An 18,817-nucleotide genomic window follows, 5' to 3' on the forward strand; every position below is an offset into this window, starting at 1 on the left:
AGGTGCATTTGGTAAAGGGTTATGGTTTCTGATGGATGGGGAGACACAGCTGAAGAGATCCCATGCCCAAATCTATAATACATGTAGGGCACCACCGATTTGGTGTGCTAATGGATCGGTCACATTACATAGCTCCCTATATAACCACGCAAGTGTTCTGAACCCCAACTATATCTAGTAGGATATTGGAGGTCCTCCAGTAGTGGAAGAAAAATCAAACTAACTCTAGCACCCGATTTGTCTGAAAAGATACATCCTCCAAATAACCGCAAAATGAATACCCTAACATGCTGTTGTATAGTAACCTCATTGACATCACCAGGAATTACACCAAAATGTTCTCCCAACCGGACTAATAGGGCCCTTGAATCACGTAACTAGGGTGGGCGATCATCAAGTAGATTCTCACAAAGAGCGCTCCAATTGTAGTAACGGGGCCAATAATGGCATCTCCTTCAATGGGAAGTCCTATAAGAACCGCGATATCCTGCAGTGAGATCGTGCACTTACCTTCCGGTATATAGAATGTATGAGTCTTGGGTCTCCACCTCTCGACCAAAACTATAATCAAATGTCAATCAAGTACCCAAAATCCTATTGAATAAACTTCATAAAATCCCAAAGCTCTAAGATATGGTATTATCCGATTATCAAGTTCAAGTCTGCGTAGCGTCGATCCACCTCGCCTACATGTAATAACTTGATTCTCGTCTATTTATAAAATGTTACATTAAATGTTAGTGGAAATTTTATTTCTATACAAAACATACAAATGATAGATCAACTGCTAAATTTGTTAATTACATCATCGTCCCATACAACCTGTGATTTTTTTTTAGTTGCATGGAGCCTCTAACCACATTGTCCATTTGGATTACCACACTTTTATCACATATGTTTACTTCCTTGTCTCATCACTACGAAATTGATTATTTTTTCTCGATGAATATTCTTTCGCAGCCAACTGTACTACATCCCGTGATGGAAATAACTTTCCAACATCAAATTCTTTCTATGGATCAAACAACATATTACGGCCCGGCTTAACTCTTCTATCTACTTGCATCATATCAAAGTCAACCTTTGAATAGGGCAATAGATGTACTAATGGAAAAAATGAGACTACTGCAATCGGATGTTGTAGTAAGCCTCCATATTGTTACCTCCACGACCCTCATCTATCATATAACTACTATCACCACCATCGCTTTTGTCATCACCATCGAGCCACAAGTCATCTTCTTCATCACTGTCACCATCATCATCATCATCATCATACTCCACGTACTGATTACTTAGACCAACATCATCTTCATTAGCTTTCGAACCTCCCCTAGCTGAAGCATTTATCACTTGTTGTTCATCTACTATTACATAAAATTGTAAAAAACCCCCACGTAACCACACTAAAGTACAAACTCCAAGATTATCTTAACCGTAGCATCATTATTCACATCCATAGTGTCATATCTAATAATCCCGAGAGTTAGAGTTGATTGTCTAAACATCAAACTACCAATATATTGGTTCTCTGGTATATTCAATATATGCTCAATCGTAGCATGTAACTCATCAAATATGGATATTTTTTCAAACTCAAGCATAGTAGACTGTCCACCTTCGTAATCATGTCCATATTCATTTCATACTATTCTACCTCATCAATACACATACGCAAAAGATCTAGACGACATTATGCTAAATAAAGAAATTACAAATTATTTTTTAATCTCAAAATTGATAAATATTTTTTTTCCTAGAAAACTAACAAATTAAAAAATAATACCCTCAAATTCAAACATATTCGTAACAAAATCTAAAAATAAAAAATAAACAATTTTAGCACGTTCACCTATTACAATAACAAAATTTTAAATATATTAATCATTTTAACATTAAAAAAAATTTAAACATATTAATAGCAACCTATAAATAACATAAAAACACAAAAACATTATATTTTGTTGATAACAACCTATAAATAATTTAAACATTACCAAAAAATTAACAAAAATTAACAAACATATTACTAAAAACCTATAAATAACATAAAATTACATTAAAAAAAACTAACATTTCAACTAAATATACTCAATAAATCACATTAACATTATAACTATCAATATAACAAATGAAATAAATAACATAACAAAATAAATAAATAATAATAAAATAACAAATGCAAATAAATGAACATTTATAAATAATAACAAAATAAATAAATATCTATATCTAAGGAACTGAAAAAAAAAAAATAACAATACCAAAAATTATCTCAAACTAGTGAGGGAGGGCACGCACCGAATGAGGAGCTCAAACTATCGAGAGAGAGAGAGAGAGCATCGAGTGAGGACGCAAGTGGCTTTGCTCTTATAAGCAAAGCCGTGCGCGGCGCACAAGCATGTGTAACTATTTTGAAAAAACACGTAAATTCGTAATTTTTTTTTACCGTATTTTTAAAAAAATCCCCACACATGTATATGCCTAGATGACGAAGCGTGACGTTAGCACACTACGAAACTATTAAGGGGAAATGTTCAAATAAATTCCTGAAATGGTCATACTAGCCCCGAGCATTTTTATCCTTTACATTTTTTGAATTTTTTTATTTTTTATTTTTTTCCTCCCTTTTGGTGATGGCCGATCTCAGGTGATGACCAGCCATCATAGAGGGCTGGGGGAGGGTCACCTCGCTTGCTGTTAGCGAGGGCTTTGGTGAGGTGACTCTCGCTCGGATCTGACGAGGGTTGCGACCAGCCGGGGCTTGGGCGAGGCCGTGACCCTTGCTAGTGACCGATGAAGGTTGACGGTGACCGGTCATTGCCTGAGACCATTCTTGTTCATCTTCCTCCTCATAGATAGCTAGATCCAAACTTTCAAACCATCCTAATGAAAATATTTAACTCTTATCGAACTCTTATTGACCACCGTCAAAAAGTCAAAGTCGCATATAGATGAAATAAGTGTTTTAGGTCCATACGAAGTTAATTGATGGGCAAGTAAAAATCGTCTCATGAAAGGTATGCATTAACTTATTAGCTCCCAACGGTGGCCAAATTTTTTGTTCTAATCATCTTAATTAGATTATCTTTTGAAGTATATTGTATTGCCTTTCTCCTACTTAATTTTCATCCCAGCATCTATCGTAACACTACTGTAGAGTGGCACATAATGGACCGGTGACAAAATTGTAGCTTGTCTTCTTGTTATTGGAGACTTATTGACCCAACTGCTCAGCAAACAGTTCCGATTTCTGGCCAGGAGGCATGTGATCTCACTTTTTATCTTTTTCCTCTTACTCTCTTTTGAGGCTGATTGGATTTTACTTAGGCGCCTAAGTCATGACCATATAAATGAACTGGCCCGTGATAAATTGGACCACTTACTGTCCTTTTCTTCACGAAGTTTGACTGAAATGGGAGAATTGATCATTACAATCCGAAGGATCTCGAATCGTGTGTATATGATAGCTACTTGATTGATGTGTGATGAAACTCCATTGGTGTGTGCTGAAGAGACGATCACTGGATAGTGATTAGTTGGGCATTTTAGAATTTCGAAAACTCACATTACCCGATGTTACTTATCATTGACGGATAATTTCAACTTTGAGTTGTCGACTCGGCTTTTGGTTCGGGTTTGATCCGATGTGTGCAATCGACCGACATAATCTGTGACCCGAGTTAACTTCGTCTAGAAAAATTCACGTGTGATAAATAAGAAGACAAAAGGAAGCATAGGGTATTAATAAAAATTATTAGAATATTAGAGATGATGACGTGGATGCGTGGGGATGTGTGCCCTTAGTTGGATTAGGTCAATTGTTAATTTCACAAAGGGCACGTCGACGGTACTTTGAAAATTGACTACTGAGATATTGTCCTTCATAATGGATAGGAAAATATTTAGTATTGAATAATTAAACACCGTGGGCCCCACTAATTTGTCATCAAGAACAAATTTGCATTATTCGTTAAAAGTATGCTCATAAACTAAGATTGTAGAGAATTAGGGGAATACTTTCATAAGCAAATCGTCTTTGGTGTGAGTTTAAAACTTATTGTTTGAGGCATGCTACACAATAATAATTTTTAAATGACACAATGCGAAGTCTATGCAATGAAGGAAATAAAGTTATTATACCAATTCAATCCTAATTTTTTTTATTTTGCTAATTTAGTCCTAAACCTTTTGTATTTGTGTCAATTCAATCCTTTTGTCCAATTTTAGCCCAAAACGACTAACATGGCATGGTGGCGCTAACGTAGTAATTTTTATAACATTTTGTTATTTTTTTTTGAAAAAAATTCTTTTCTTTCTCCTTTCTTCCTTCTCTTCTTCCTTAGCCGGCCACTTGCAAAGGCGAGGTCGGCCTCCCTAGTGGTTGGGTGAGGCTAGCCCAAGCGATGGCGGGGCTGAGCCTCACCAAGAAGATGGCGAGGCCAAACCTCGCCGTCCCTCGCGAGGTTGGGCGCGAGGCCGACTCGCTGGCCCATAGCTCCGGTCAATTGCTGGTCGGCGATCGGCTGAGAAAAAAGAGAAGAAAAAAATGAATGACTAAAAGATAAAAAAAATTCAAAAGATATTAAACAATTATTTAAAAATTTCCATACAAACGATTTCTTAGTCAAAATTGGCCAAAATACTGAATTGGCACAAATAAAAAATATTTAGGACTTAATTGGTAAAAAAAAAAGTTTAGAATTGAATTGGTACAATTGCAATAAATTTAGGACTTTTTTTATTTTTTCCTAAAAAATCAATAGTTTTATTTTTTGCACCGCAAAGTGTAAACAATCTCATGATTTTGTCACTCCATCCGAATTTCAGCTCGCATCCATTTAATCTACAAGATTATTGAATATTTTCATGGGATCGACTATCTTATTATTTTAAGGCAATGATCAATCCTTCGATCCGAATTTCAGCTTGCATCCATTTAGTTCAAAAGATCCTAGATATTTTAAATTTATTAATTTAGTCCTAAACCTTTTCACATTTTATCAATTAAGTCCATCCTACCAATTTGCATTGAAAAGTCACTGATATGAATAATTTTTAATAATATTTTTTATTTTTTTGAATTTTTTTCTTTGTTTTTTTTTTTTCTGGGCTTTTTCTTTGTACAAACAACGGCCACCGGAGACCCTCGTTGGCGGTGAAGGCCTTGGGTGAAAGCCTCTGCACTCTCGCCCGCGGCTGGTGAGGATGCAATGCCTTTGCCCACGGCCATCGCAACCTTACGGACCGTGGGCGAGGGTGCAAAGGCCCTCGTCAACACAGAGAAAAAGCATAAAAAATAACGGAAAAGGAATATCAAAATAAAAAATATTATAATATTATCCACGTCAGCATTGGGATGACAGGCGTTCACTTTAGCGATTTTGGTCAAAATTAGCCGGATAGACTTAATTGGCATAATGTGAAAAGTTTATGACTCGATTAATAAAATTGAAAAGTTTATGACTTAATTGGCAAAATTAAAAGGTTTATGAATTAATTGATATCCATATAATATGTTTATGATTTTTTGGATAATTTTCTCGATAAGGGAGCACTTTTTGTGATTGACTATCTTCTTATTTTAAGAAAATGATTTTCTTTTCATCATTAGTGTAAACTGTGTTGGAAAAGGAGTCTTTTTGTTAGCTTGTACGATCATCCTTTCGTTGGAAAATCCCTGTAATTTGATTGATTTGCCTTTTGCTCAAGATGCGATGGCCTTTGACTCGCTCGTTAATGGGCTTGCCAGTTGCATTTTTTGTTTTTCCCAACCATATTTAGAATCATCATATTTTCGTTCATCTATAGGTAGGTCCCACTGCAAGTTTAGGAGCCAGCCTAAACAGGATATGAGAGAGGCATTTCCTATATAGAGATGTTGAAAAAATATCTTGAGTTTGTGCCCATATCAATCTAAAAAAATAATACTGATCGATGGGCAAAAAGGTTTGCAAGTGTAATTTATGGAGTCATTGTGACCCGCTTGATTTAACTTATGGAGGTATTATCTGCTTTGACCCATTCCATATCGAGCCTCACGATTTAATCTTTTGGCGTACATGCAGGCCCCTTTCCTAGGAGGTCAATCATCTTGGGAGTATAGAATTGCTCTCTCCCTATTTGGTGCACAGTTCGGTTCATTCCTACCCCCTTTTACCATTTTAGAAGCCTGCCAAGAGGCTATTCTTGTTCATGTTTTCTAGCCCTTGCGACCACTCCCTACTCTCATCGTACCGGGTCATTATAGGCCCACTAGCTTTTACCTAATTCATCTCCGAACTACGCACCTACTAGAGGGGCTCCTGCTCTAATACCATATTGTGACACCTTGGATTTAACTCGTTGAGATATTGTCCGCTTTGGCCCTTTTCATATCGAGCCTCACGGTGTTATCCTTTGGCATACATGTGGACACTCCCAAGAGATCACCCATCTTATGAGTGCTTGCTCCAGGGCACACTTAACTTTGGAGTTTCAAAGATAAATATTTTCGTTACGTCAAAAAAGGCGCTTTCATGAGTTAATTATAATTTTTGCATATATATTCTAGAATCGCTCTCCCCTCTATTCGGTACACGGTTTGGTTCATTCATGCTCTCTTTGTCATCCTAGAAGCCTGCTAGGAGTCACTCTTTGTCCAGGCCCTCTAACCTCGATGAACACTCCTCGGCTTTGTCGGACCAGGTCGTTACGGTCATGGCAAGGGTTGGTGTTCAAAGGATGAGACGAGTGTCAAGATTGAACAACTGGCGAGTGCCTAAATCTAAAGATGGGTACCTAGCCAAAGCTGGACAAGGCATTCGTGCTTGGACGTGCTGGGGGCTTGACCAAACTTAGCCAGGTGCTCATGTGGCGCCTTGTTTCTGGCAAGCGCCTGGCTAAGGCTAGTTGAGAGCTCAAATCCTTACAATAAAGTTTTCCAAATAGTTTTCTAAGTTTATGTAATTTCTATACTTTGTCCCACATTGATATAAAGTTTCTGTGATTATGTATTTGATTTCTCCGTATTTTTCGTAATAAATTTACAAAGAGATTCTTGCGAGAGCAAATATGTGAGATTGATGGGTGTATTTAGGAGGCGAAAAAAGCACTTGGAAGACATCAAGCACTAGTTTTCTCTATTATACCATTTGACGATAAGAAAATACTTACCCCCGCCTCCCTACTTACATAAATTTTATTGAGCAAATAATTTTCTGCGCCAATTATTGCATATAAATTCTCATATCTTTGGAACATAAAGGAATAGAGAAAGGTGAAATTGCATAGTGATGTGAGAATAGCTACCTAGGGTATATTTGTTTTGTGGAATCTCTCCTTTTCCTGTTGTGTTGCTTAGCGTTTAAACCAAGAAAAGAAGACAAGACTTAGGGTTTTTAGAGGTACTATAAAGCTGTTTTTATAAATGGTCGTAAAGTAAGTCTGTCTTGGGATCCTAAGAAAGGTAAAATAATTGGGGTTGATTGCAGAGAATTTTCGAGCATGTGCTGAAGGAATCCTATGATCCAAGCATGAAGAAGATGGAACCTAATAAAGCGCCTTTTCATGAGCATTATTCGTGCATCATAGAAATGACATGCGAAGTTTCAACAAATAATTTGTCGATCTTAATTATATCACCTTAAATTAATCTTATCATTAGTATAATGACAACGATGAGAAGACGGGGATAGATTGGACGATCCTTTTCGAATCGAGAAGACGAGAGAAAAATTTGACTGGTGTTGGTGATAAAGTTTGCTACATGCATCTGATACGAAAGCCAAAACCAATCACCCCATTGTACCATCTTCTCGATCGAAAAGGATCGTCCAATCTATTCCCATCTTGTCATTATACTAACAATAACATTAATGTAAGGCGATACACTTAAGATCCACCAAATTGTCTGTTGAAATTTTGGATGCCATTTCTTTCATTCGTAAAAGTAAAAAGAGTCCAAGGTAAAAGTAGCAACAGTGACTTGCTCTAACTTCTCGACGAAGTCTTCGACCAAGAAAAGAGAAAAAATCTTCTCGATGAAGTAAGTTTTTAACCTGTTTTCGAATACAAGTAGGTTTTTCATAACCAAAAACTAAAGAAAAAAACCCTAACACAATAATATAATATAACTCATTATAACAACATTTACATGAAAAAAGTAATAAACCGTAACTCTTTCATAGTTATGTCGTTTTATCTCCTATTTTCTGGTCCATTCAAAATAAAATTGAAAGGACATTAAAGTTTACAAGAAAATAAGGATTGATAGTACATGGCTAGACACACACATAACATAGTTTTTTCAGACATCCATCACTTAAAATAATGTGGTTACATGGCAAAACACATGGCATGATTTTCTCATGTGGCCACATTCGACCAATGGTAAGTAGTTGATTTACCAACTATACTCTATTGAGTTCAAATTTAAAAAAAGCTGGAAAAGAGAAAGTATCTCAAATAAATTTTCAGAAGAAAGTTTGTTTTAAGCATACTTTTTGAATGTATTTTTCAATGGTATACTATAAATGAAAATATGTAAATTGTTATTAATTAAACCAATTATTTTTAACTATAACTTATTTAATTCAACAAAATTTATCCAACCAACTTAAGAATGTAAATGACATAGTTTCATTGATTCAACCAATTATAAGAATGAAACAAATGATATGGACTATTTAATTCAACAAAAACTTAAGAAATTATATTCAAAACTTGATGTATTTGAAACATACATATTTACGTGATGTTGGTTTTTTTTTAATCTTTGCAAATCCACTTGTTTATGTATGTATGTATGTATGTATGTATGTATGTATGTATGTCAAAACAGATACATATTGTAGTTCTTGTTTCCATTTTTAAATCTTAGACTCATGGAAATAATCCATCTATTGTTCGCATTAATTGCATATAACATTTAATCATTCACAAAAGGCAATTACTTAATGTTCTAAACCTAATAAATTAGTAATATCACTGCTATTAAGTAATCTTCAGTACATGGGATATGCTATATGTATAGTTTAGCAAAATCAAGTATAACTAACTGATAACCATTTCCTTCCAATAACCTCATCTTTTTATTGGGAAAAACACCAAAAAGTTATAGACTTATTACATTGGTACCAATCCAGTCCTAAACCTTTCAATTTGACTAATTTAGTCCTAAACATTTTCACCTTGTTATTAATTCAATTCATCCGACAAATCTTAGTCGAAAATCACCGACGTGGACATTGTGCATTCTAAGTGATATGACCGACACCGACGGAGACATCTTTTCATAATATTTTCATAATTTTTAAACTTTTATATTTTTTTTCTTTCGTCCCCATCATTTTGGTCGGCTAGGGCTTGTGGGCCCTCGCTATGAAAAGAAAATAAAGAGAAAGGAAAAAAATAAACAAAACTCAAAAAACTTGTTAAAAATATTAAAAATGTTCACTCGATCATGCCATGTAGGATGATTGACGTTCATATAAGTGATTTAAGGCCAAAATTTATCGGATGGATTGATTTGGTGCCAACTACCAATGTGAATATGTTCAGAACTAAAATGATTCAATCGAAAGATTTATGACAAACTTGATACGAATACAATAGGTTTAGAACTTTGTTTGTACTTTTCTGTCTTTTCATTCCCTCTATTGTTAACTATGCTCTTGCTTTTTCATAGAGATGTGTCAATAGCCTTAATTAAGAAGAAAATATATTTAACTTAATGTTGACTCCTTTAACTTGCTTAGAATATTGACAAAAATGAATATGTATTATCTATGCCATGAATACTCTTGTAGAAACTAAACAAAGACTGTGCTCCTTTTTAATTAGAAAATCTATTGTAAACTCTTGCAAACTCCATTTTACTAGTTAATTAAAAAATACATATTACACTTACTCAAATGTTAAGCTATCTCAATTTATATAACTTAAAAAGTATGAATTCAAGATTCTTCAATCACTAATGTATATTCAATCTCAAATAATTAAGTGTCCATAAAGAAATTTTTAAAAAATGAAGCTCAATAAATTCAGCAAAAAATTGTGTCACTTTTGAATGAGAAAAGTACTTCTTGAACCTCCAAACTCCATTTTACGTTGATCAGCACTGCACATTGTACCTTGCAAATAATAATTGATAAGCATGTAAAACCACTTCCAATGGATCCATTATGCTTTTGAATGTTTAAGATCTTTTGCAATCTCAGTATGTGAAATATTCAGAATCAAAATTCAAGCTTCATCACTCAAATTGTATTCTGTCCCAATTAATTATGAGTTATTGTAAAAAGAACTTATAGGTAAAGTTTTCACGCGGTCGAGCCATGTGACTAGTTAAGCAAACACACTATGGGTTTAACTTGTCTTGGGTCATCATAAACAACCCGTTACGTGGTCCACGCAAATCAATAGACGTATTTTGATATGTGTTTATTTTTTGTTTATGACACTAGCGTCAATACTCTTTATGTTATGTTATTTGAGGCTATTATCTTTCAGTATAGACAATACGGTGTAAAAGTAGTTATCGAATTGAACATACATAATGCAGCCTCAAAATTTGGACTTAATGGTTTGAAGTAGACGTCTAATAGAAATTTTTTTGGTACTCGTACTAAAGAAAAATTAGAAAAGAAGAGTTAAAATACTATAAGCTTCATCACAAGTTTGATATTATTTTTTAAGGTATATAAGTGTATTTATTAGATGTTATTTTCTATTAGATGATATTTTCATTCAAATTTAATGGCTAATTTAAAACTTGAGGTCATCGCTCTTACTCGTAATTAAAATTAAGATTAATAACAAAATAATGAAGGATCATCTCAAGAGGACTAAGCCTTATCCAATACCTAATGCAAAATTGCTAAGAGGTGAAGTTCATCTTTATGGGCAGAATTTCAAGAGTCATTTATTTTTAGCTTTGATGATGATTCGATGCTCCAATGTGGTCCTGTAATACATAGATGGAAAACCCTATTTTTCTAGTTTCTAATGCACCAAGTTTCAGGCAATTTGAAGTCTTCTAGAGAAAGTTATGGCCAAATTGCTAACCCACGCTCAATTTTACTCAAGAATGAGTCTTGTAGTGTTTCTATGTTTTTGTGTAGTCCAATGAAATATATTTTGTTTCTAGAATCAAGAGTCGATTTCATATTTATGTTTTGTTTAGAGATTTATTAGTCTTCATTGGAAAATATAAGATAAGGTGTTTGGAAACCGCCTAACTTGGCGGGTTGCTCGAAGTTAGGGATGCGTTTATTTGAGTGAAAGCGTTTTCAAGAAATTCGTTTTCCGAACTTTCACCAATTTGGTTAGCCAAAAATGACAAGGCAATCAAAAACACTTTTCAGGCAACGAAAACATTCATCCATAAAATCAAGAAAGTGAATTTTCCAATCTAAAGCGATGAAAATAATTTCCGAAATTGCTCCTCTCGTATTTTTTAATGTTTTATTTTAATATTGTGACTTAATATTTTAATATTTATTTTTAAAATTTTATTATATTTTATATTTTATATTTTTTTCCTTTCCCTCGGTCGGTCACCGGGCCTCGACGAAAGTACGGGTGGATTTTTGAGCTCTTTTCTTCCACCCAAGTGTAGAGACAACACGAATAACCAAGCGAACCGCCATCAGAAAAGCTATGCGCTCAATGACGGGAGTCAGGCCAAATAGCTTATCAAGAGAATCAAAATTGGCATAGTACTTCGAGTTTTTGTTGTGTCTCTACATATAAATATTAACTAAACAAATCTTTGTTGCGCCATGCGCCGCACGGTGCCGTTTACCAGCACGACAATATATTTTGGCTATCTAATTAGGATGACAACTTGTGGTCTTAAAATCTGATGATACAAATTTGTCTTGTAAAGTGATGGACCAAAATTTTGGTTTGTCCCTCCATCTTTCATGTGATCAGGATTATTACTTTGTTGCTACTACTAGACTGCAGTTTCTATATAATATCGAAAACATTTCCGAGAGAGAGAGAGAGAGAGAGAGAGAGAGAGAGGAATATAAGGGGCTTAGATAAGGACAAGGGAGAGCTGGTTCAGCTCCATGTTTGTTCTGTGGATGGACATGAGAGGAAGACAAAGATTAAAAAATAAAGAAAGCAACATGTAACGGACGCATGCCACATAAGACATTGTGCCCCGTGACAAAATTATTTTGTCAGGGAAGACCAAACATTCCCCCCTCGCAACTCATCCCCATAAAATAATCTATTAACGAAAAGACTATTAATCATCAAAAGAATTCATCGTCCCAATAAAACAAATGAACAGCAGCTCGAGATTTCGAGGGGTTTTGTTTGTTTGTTTGTTTGTTTGGACGTTGTATGAAAATGCGGGCTTAGGGAATGTTTTGCCGTGGAATATGAGCATAAACAATCGCCGAAGAGAATGATTCTATTCATATTTTAAAGTTTCTGCTGTGATGAACTTATCATTTTAATAATTCTTATGCAGAATGTTCCTCGAAACTAAGGAAAAATGAAAAAAAAAAAATTAGGTTATACTCGAGGGAAGTAGGCTTTCATGTGGAGTTCATGTCCATGACTGCATTTCAAATGATCTGATAAGCTTTACTTACAACCCTCCCTTTTACATTGATCAAAGACTTTATTGCATTACATTTGCTAATTTATGTCCCTTCTTCCAAACCATTGCGACGTGTTCATGTGGAGTCATCCGCCCATCTAGATGAACTTGTTTGTTATAGCTTTTTAAAGCCAAAGGCAAGTGCCCATTCAGGTCGCCTTGAAAATTAGATCACTTGACCGTGTTAATGATAGCGTCAGAACGTGTCCGTATCAAGAAACGGAGTAACCTATTACACACCGGTAGTGTTGAATTTTTACCGGGTACTCAAACGCAACGTATCCGAACACACTTTGTCAAGAAAAACCGATTTTTAGTTATTAATACCTCCGTTAGCATCCTCTCGGCTATCTTGAAAGATAACTAGGAATCTCTAAACCCTAGATTTTGACCCTCTGAGAAGTGTGTGGTGTCCTCTCTCTTCGCTCTCTCTCACGGGTCTCCTTCACATTCAGCTTTCAGACTCTTATCTGTTTATACCGTTAGATATAAAATACAAAAGCATAGGGTTGCGGGGCATCCATCATTCACTTCCCTGTCCATGAAGATGCTACCATTCTGAATAACACCAACGTCAAAACTTTCATCACCCAAATTATAAATCTTGTCTTCCTCGTCATCACCCCTTGTCCTTCTCTCTCTCTCTCTTTTTTTTTTTTGGGCCAATTGGTCGGTAAAAGAGAAAAAATAATGAAAAACTTTCTCTAGAGTTTATATACACCAAACTGTCAAGCAGAAAAATTTATTACCATTGTCACTCCTTTGTATTGTACCTTGAGATATCAAGCTAAAACAAATGATATCTTGTTGATAGGTATTATTGACACCTCAACTATTTTCCTATCCTTCTTTATAATTACTCCTTTGAGATCCACAACAATCCTTTAGTGAACACGGGTTTTTGAAAATTTCAGGAAAACCAACTTTTTAAAAGTATGAAATACTGATACGTTACGCAAGATATTAAAATCTTTTTGAAAATTTTGGAGTCAAATTGAGAATGGACCAATAGGGTTATTCCATGTCAACGGGACTCCCCTAAGCCCAAGAACTGATGCTCCCCCGCCTGGGAGTAATGCTCCGAAACCCGAACTGCCCTGAAAATCGGTCTGGTTCCGATTTCTAGTTCAATCCGGTCCAATTCTCAGTTTCGAGTAAAGAATTACACTGGAATCAGACTGGCCGCATCGAATTTGGAAAAGGTTTCATAAAGCTTAAAAACCCTAATTTTTCTTTTTCTCTTTTCTCTGTTCACTCTAACCTCACCGGGACACTCCATGACTCTCTCTCTCTCCCACGCTCGGTACTTGCCCTCCACCATCGCTTGCTCGCGGTTGGCCCTCGCTTGTTCGAGCCTCACAATCCTCGCTTGCTCCTGACTCGCTTTTTTCCACTCCACTGATTGTAGTCCTTCCCATTAATTCCCAGGTTTTTTTTTATCCCCCCCTAAATAAAAAAAAAGGGAAAATGCCATCACCTTTCCTGTCCAACTTTGAGACAAAGGTAGCAAAAGGAAGGAAAAAAGCAAGAGAGGGAAAAAGAAAAAAAGGAAAGCAGCCACAAAAAAGAAAGGCAATAAGAGAGGAAGAAAACAGACGAGAGGGCAGATATTTAAAAGAGTAAAGTTAGGAAGCAAAGACACAAAAGGGTTCTCATAGCTCAACGAGTCTCTCCACCTTTCTCTCGTCTTTCTCTCACAGTCTACTTTACTTTGCAGCACATCACTTCCTCTATTTAATCAGAGGCCCAAAAAACCTCCCAACGTTTTCCACAAAGTCTAGCTTACACACTCCTGGTTTCACTAGCCTTCGAGAAAGAGAGAGAGAGAGAGAGAGTGAGAGAGGAGAAAAAAGGAGAAAAAGAGAGAACGATAGAGAAGAAGCAGAGAGAGAGAGAGAGAGAGAGAGAGAGAGCAGAGAAGTGATCAAGTGTGAAGTATTTGTGCAGGCTTTTCCTTTTCTGTTTCTTGGGTTTGAGAGAGAGGCATGAAGCAAGGTTTTTATTTGCAGAGCTCATCACCAGTGCAGCACATGATGTCCGGAAACCCTAATTACTGGTGGAACAACATCAATCCTCCACCACCACGCTCTCCTTTCTGCCATTCTTCTTCTTCCTCTCCTAACCTCTTTCTTCAATACCCACCCACTTCTTCTTTCTCTTCCTTGTTTTATCTCAACCCTTCCTGGGTTGATAATAGTAATAGTGTTAACCAAGACCAGCTTCCAGAGTCATTGAGCCAACTCCTCATGTAAAAAACCTCTACCTCTCTCTCTCTCTCTCTCTCTCTCTCTCTCTCATGTTCCCATCTGTTTTCTTTTTTTTTTTTTTAAATTTCCTAACCATGTAACAAGAAATAAGGACATCTTTCTCCAAGTACCAGTCAAAGAACTCCATGAATGTGCATGTATGGATATATTTATATTGGCTTAATTTGTGGGTCATGTGGTGTATTTTAGGGGTGGATTGGTTGGAGAAGAAGATAAGAGTAGTGGGATGATGAATTACTTTCAGGAAAAGAGGGTGGAGGATTGGGAGGAGCAGCAAGTGCTTCAGCAATCCCCAAATGATGCTTCTGTTCTCGACAATCACCATCGGCATCATCATCATGTGAAGCAGGAAGATTCAGCAAGCAGCTACAGTATGTACGGGCGTGCAACAAGTGATCATCATGCTCTTGAACGGGCAACAAACAAGTCTGCCTGGACTCATCATCATCACCATGCCATGATCCCTAGTTCACCTCCCAAGTCATGTGTCACCACTAGTTTCAGCAGCAGCATGCTGGATTTCTCAAACAAGAAGCCAGTTAATAAGAGGCAAACCCCACCAGATCTATCCTCTGAGGTGAGGAAAAATTTGGAAATAAAAAAAGGATAGTAAGAGACTATGTGTCCATACTTTTCTTCAGTTTCATTTGTTGTGAAATTAATTAGAACTGTGTGAATCGGTTCGAAAATCTCAAACAATAAAAAAGAGTGGGTTTAGTTCTAGTCATGCTATTTATGTTTTTCACATTAGTCTCTCTAACTACTTAAAAACTGGAGACTATGGTTAGATTAATAAGATGATGCTGATGCCATTTTTTTTTTAATTTTTCTTGCTCTTTCATCAGTGTAACAGCAATGCAACTGGTGGGGCACAAAAGAAAGCTAAGGTCCAGCCTTCTTCAACCGGCCAATCCAATACCTTCAAGGTACCTAATCATGCTCTCTCTCTCTCTCTCTCTCTCTCTCTCTCTCTCTCTCACACACACACACACAAACACGCGCGCGCGCGCGCGCAAGCTCACACGTGTGATCGGTAATGTTGTCTCTCTCTCATTGTCTACTTGTTCCAGCAGCATCAATCTCTCATATAAGCTACCATCTTACTTTCCAATCGAGTGAAAAAGAGAGATGGAAAAAGTAGAAAATGTGAAAAGTGGGTTTAGGGTGACCAACAATATCGACGAAACACATCTTGCTTCATTTATTCAATAATTTTTTCCCCTTTTTTGGGGGTTTTTGATACAGGTGAGGAAGGAGAAATTAGGAGACAGAATCTCAGCCCTGCACCAGCTTGTTTCCCCATTTGGAAAGGTATTAAATGTTGGAGACAATGTAAAATTACGTCGCATTAGTAACTCTTTCAAGAGCAATTAGTTCTCTCATTCTTTGTTCAAGATTATATGGAGCTGTGTCTCTCCTTTTTGTGATTATGAGACATAGAAGAAGTGAATACATAGGACTTTGAAGCTGGTTTGCTTTCCTTCTTTCTCTCTTTATTTTTCTGTTGGATCTCTTTGCAGACTGACACAGCTTCAGTACTATTAGAAGCTATTGGGTACATCAGATTCCTTCAGAGTCAAATTGAGGTGGTTGCTTTTTCTTTAGCTTATGTTCCATATCCCTTTAGTTTTGTGCAAAAAGAATATCAAACCATGGACTAGTGATGATGTCTCTCTCAATAGTTATGGAAGTACTAAATGTTCTTCTTGTTAACTGTTCTTCGCAGGCGCTCAGTTCACCCTACATGGGCAGTGCTTCAGGAAAAATGAGGCACCATCAATCTGTAAGCAATCGCGGTTTTGACATGCATCAACTTCTTATTGCCATTTTTTTTTTTTTTTTTGGCATTGTTCCAAGCACGCGAAAAGATGAACTACATGCTTGTTCTGCTAGGGATGTGGTACATGTAGAAGGCAAGGAATATGTAAGAAATACATGCATTTTCCATGTGAATTTTTTTCTGCTTTCACACGTGCACAAGCACGCGCATGTGCATGTTACTTTTGTTTTAAGCATATATCACATATTTTACTGATTAAAGTACTAAATTGTATGCAAGGTTCGAGGGGAGAGGAGCTCAATGTTCTCTGAGGATTCGGGTCAGGTATGAGTGCTTTATCGGATCCCTTAAATACTTAGTAAATGGAGGATTTACCTTCATTTTCTCGGAAAGCAAAGGATATGTTCAGTTTAATGCTGTAAAGGCTAAAAGAAGCTATACACCTATATAAAGACCTAACCATTTTTCATCAGTTTAGATTGATTAAAGTAGACAATCCGGACTGACTAAAAGACTTCACAGATCTACAACAATGTATATGTCCATTAAAGAAGAAGGTAAAGAGGAGAATCGTTTTCGAAAATGGATTTTAATTCCCAATGCACAGCCATGGATATGAGACTGATACACAAACATCTGGGTTTTCTATGGTCCCTCAGGCCCTCCTGCAGTTTGTCGAACTTCCCACCCAAAATGTCGTACTACACAAACATTTCAAAGATCTTCAATGGGTAACTGAAATCTATTCTTTTGCGATCCAACAGTCACCCGTCCCTGAGGCTCCTCAGGAATTTGTAGAAATGCCCCAGAAAGAAAAGAGCCTTCTTTTGTTAGCATCGGGCACACAAGAATGGAAAAATAACCACCGAGCATGGCACTTGTTGATAAGAAAGAATGCTGCTTGCGTATCGGTTGCTTCCATCGGTGATTATGGGTAAAAGGTTACATAATATACACAAAATAGGAAAAAATTTCCATAGTTCTCTAGACAACCTATGCTGAAATATATTCACTGCTCGGAAGTTGTCATGTAGCTTGATAGATGGTGTGTCGATACAAATAGATGTGTTTGAGCCGTGGATGCATCTAAAAGAACGGTTCAGAAGCCTACTCTTTAGTCTACAGAATGACCTTTAATCCAGAAAATCACGTTAAAAATCGGCAAGACTAAGAAAAACCGTGAATAGTAATCAATTAACAGCAGGGGTAGAGCTTACTACTTCTACATGAATCTACTGTCAAAAGCCTACCCTGAGATCCTTATACTTAGAAATTGCAATTATTTGTAGCAGTTTAGGATTACTATGACGGTCATTACGGTCAACAAATTCATCTCCTTTCTAATTTCTTCTCTTGGAACGTTTTCCAACAGGAATCCATCAATGGAGAGCCAAAGAATGATTTGAGGAGTAGAGGACTGTGTCTAGTCCCAGTCTCATGCACGCTCCAAGTAGGAAGCGACAATGGAGCAGATTACTGGGCCTCTGCTTTTGGAGGAGGCGGACTAGGATGAGACCTTTTTTTAAAACTTGGGGGGTTTTAAGGAAAATAGTACAGGAAGAGCTTCATGATCATGATCATGATCAAGTGATATAACATCATGAGCCGTCAATCTGCTAGGGAAATCAATAAATCAATAAATAAATAAATAAGAATTGGAAAGGCTGATTGCTCATGATGCCATATATCATGGTGAAAAAAGAAGAAGATGGAGTCATTTCGTGCTGTGTATCCCGGGGACAAGGGCAAATGAATTAACCTAGCTCATCCTTTCAATTTAGTGGTATTTTCAAATGCATTTTTGCTGTAATTATTATGCTTAGTAAAGGTATTAGCATTTCAATTTGCAAGTCATTCCACCGTTTCCATAGCGGTTGAGCTTTGCAAGCCATGTACCTTTAGCTTGGGGATGGCTCCTCTTGAATCGTAATTTGTGTTCACCGGTCAAAGTTCATGTCATGAATTTGTCAAGCCCCTTCGTTCTACAAAATTACATTTTTTTAAGGAACATGTGAATAAACGATGTATCCTAAGTTCATACATATCACTTTCGAGTTTCCCAACAATCTATTTTCTCATAAGCATGTCGAGTAACGTCAATCGAAGATTCTTAAATTTGCGGAGTTTATAGTATTGATGGGAAAGACGGATAGAAAATCCACAGGAAAAGGC

At 36.5% G+C, this 18,817-nt stretch overlaps 1 protein-coding gene across 2 annotated transcripts; it reads left to right on the plus strand.

Moving 5' to 3' along the window:
• Positions 1-14,237: 14,237 nt before the first annotated feature.
• Positions 14,238-18,499, plus strand: LOC115740657 (transcription factor bHLH68-like). Of its 2 annotated transcripts, XM_030674195.2 has the most exons (8): positions 14,238-14,846; positions 15,055-15,442; positions 15,711-15,791; positions 16,111-16,176; positions 16,386-16,451; positions 16,592-16,648; positions 16,925-16,969; positions 18,018-18,499. In XM_030674195.2, exons 1-8 carry the CDS (start codon positions 14,584-14,586, stop codon positions 18,156-18,158), a joined length of 1,107 nt encoding a protein of 368 aa, XP_030530055.1. In that variant the 5' UTR covers positions 14,238-14,583; the 3' UTR covers positions 18,159-18,499. The 2 variants fall into 2 exon arrangements, with proteins under 2 accessions (XP_030530055.1, XP_030530056.1); XM_030674196.2 differs by lacking the exon at positions 16,925-16,969.
• Positions 18,500-18,817: the final 318 nt, after the last annotated feature.

This window comes from Rhodamnia argentea, chromosome 4 (assembly GCF_020921035.1).
Source record: "Rhodamnia argentea isolate NSW1041297 chromosome 4, ASM2092103v1, whole genome shotgun sequence".
Lineage (NCBI taxonomy): Eukaryota > Viridiplantae > Streptophyta > Magnoliopsida > Myrtales > Myrtaceae > Rhodamnia > Rhodamnia argentea.

What these genes read in the sequence shown, in the direction of transcription:
- LOC115740657 (XM_030674195.2), top strand. Translation starts at nt 14,584, where the DNA reads ATGAAGCAAGGTTTTTATTTGCAGAGCTCATCACCAGTGCAGCACATG. An exon ending in TTGTTTCCCCATTTGGAAAG is followed by an intron (nt 16,177 to 16,385) that starts GTATTAAATGTT and finishes ATCTCTTTGCAG; the next exon opens with ACTGACACAGCTTCAGTACT. An exon ending in TCCTTCAGAGTCAAATTGAG is followed by an intron (nt 16,452 to 16,591) that starts GTGGTTGCTTTT and finishes TGTTCTTCGCAG; the next exon opens with GCGCTCAGTTCACCCTACAT.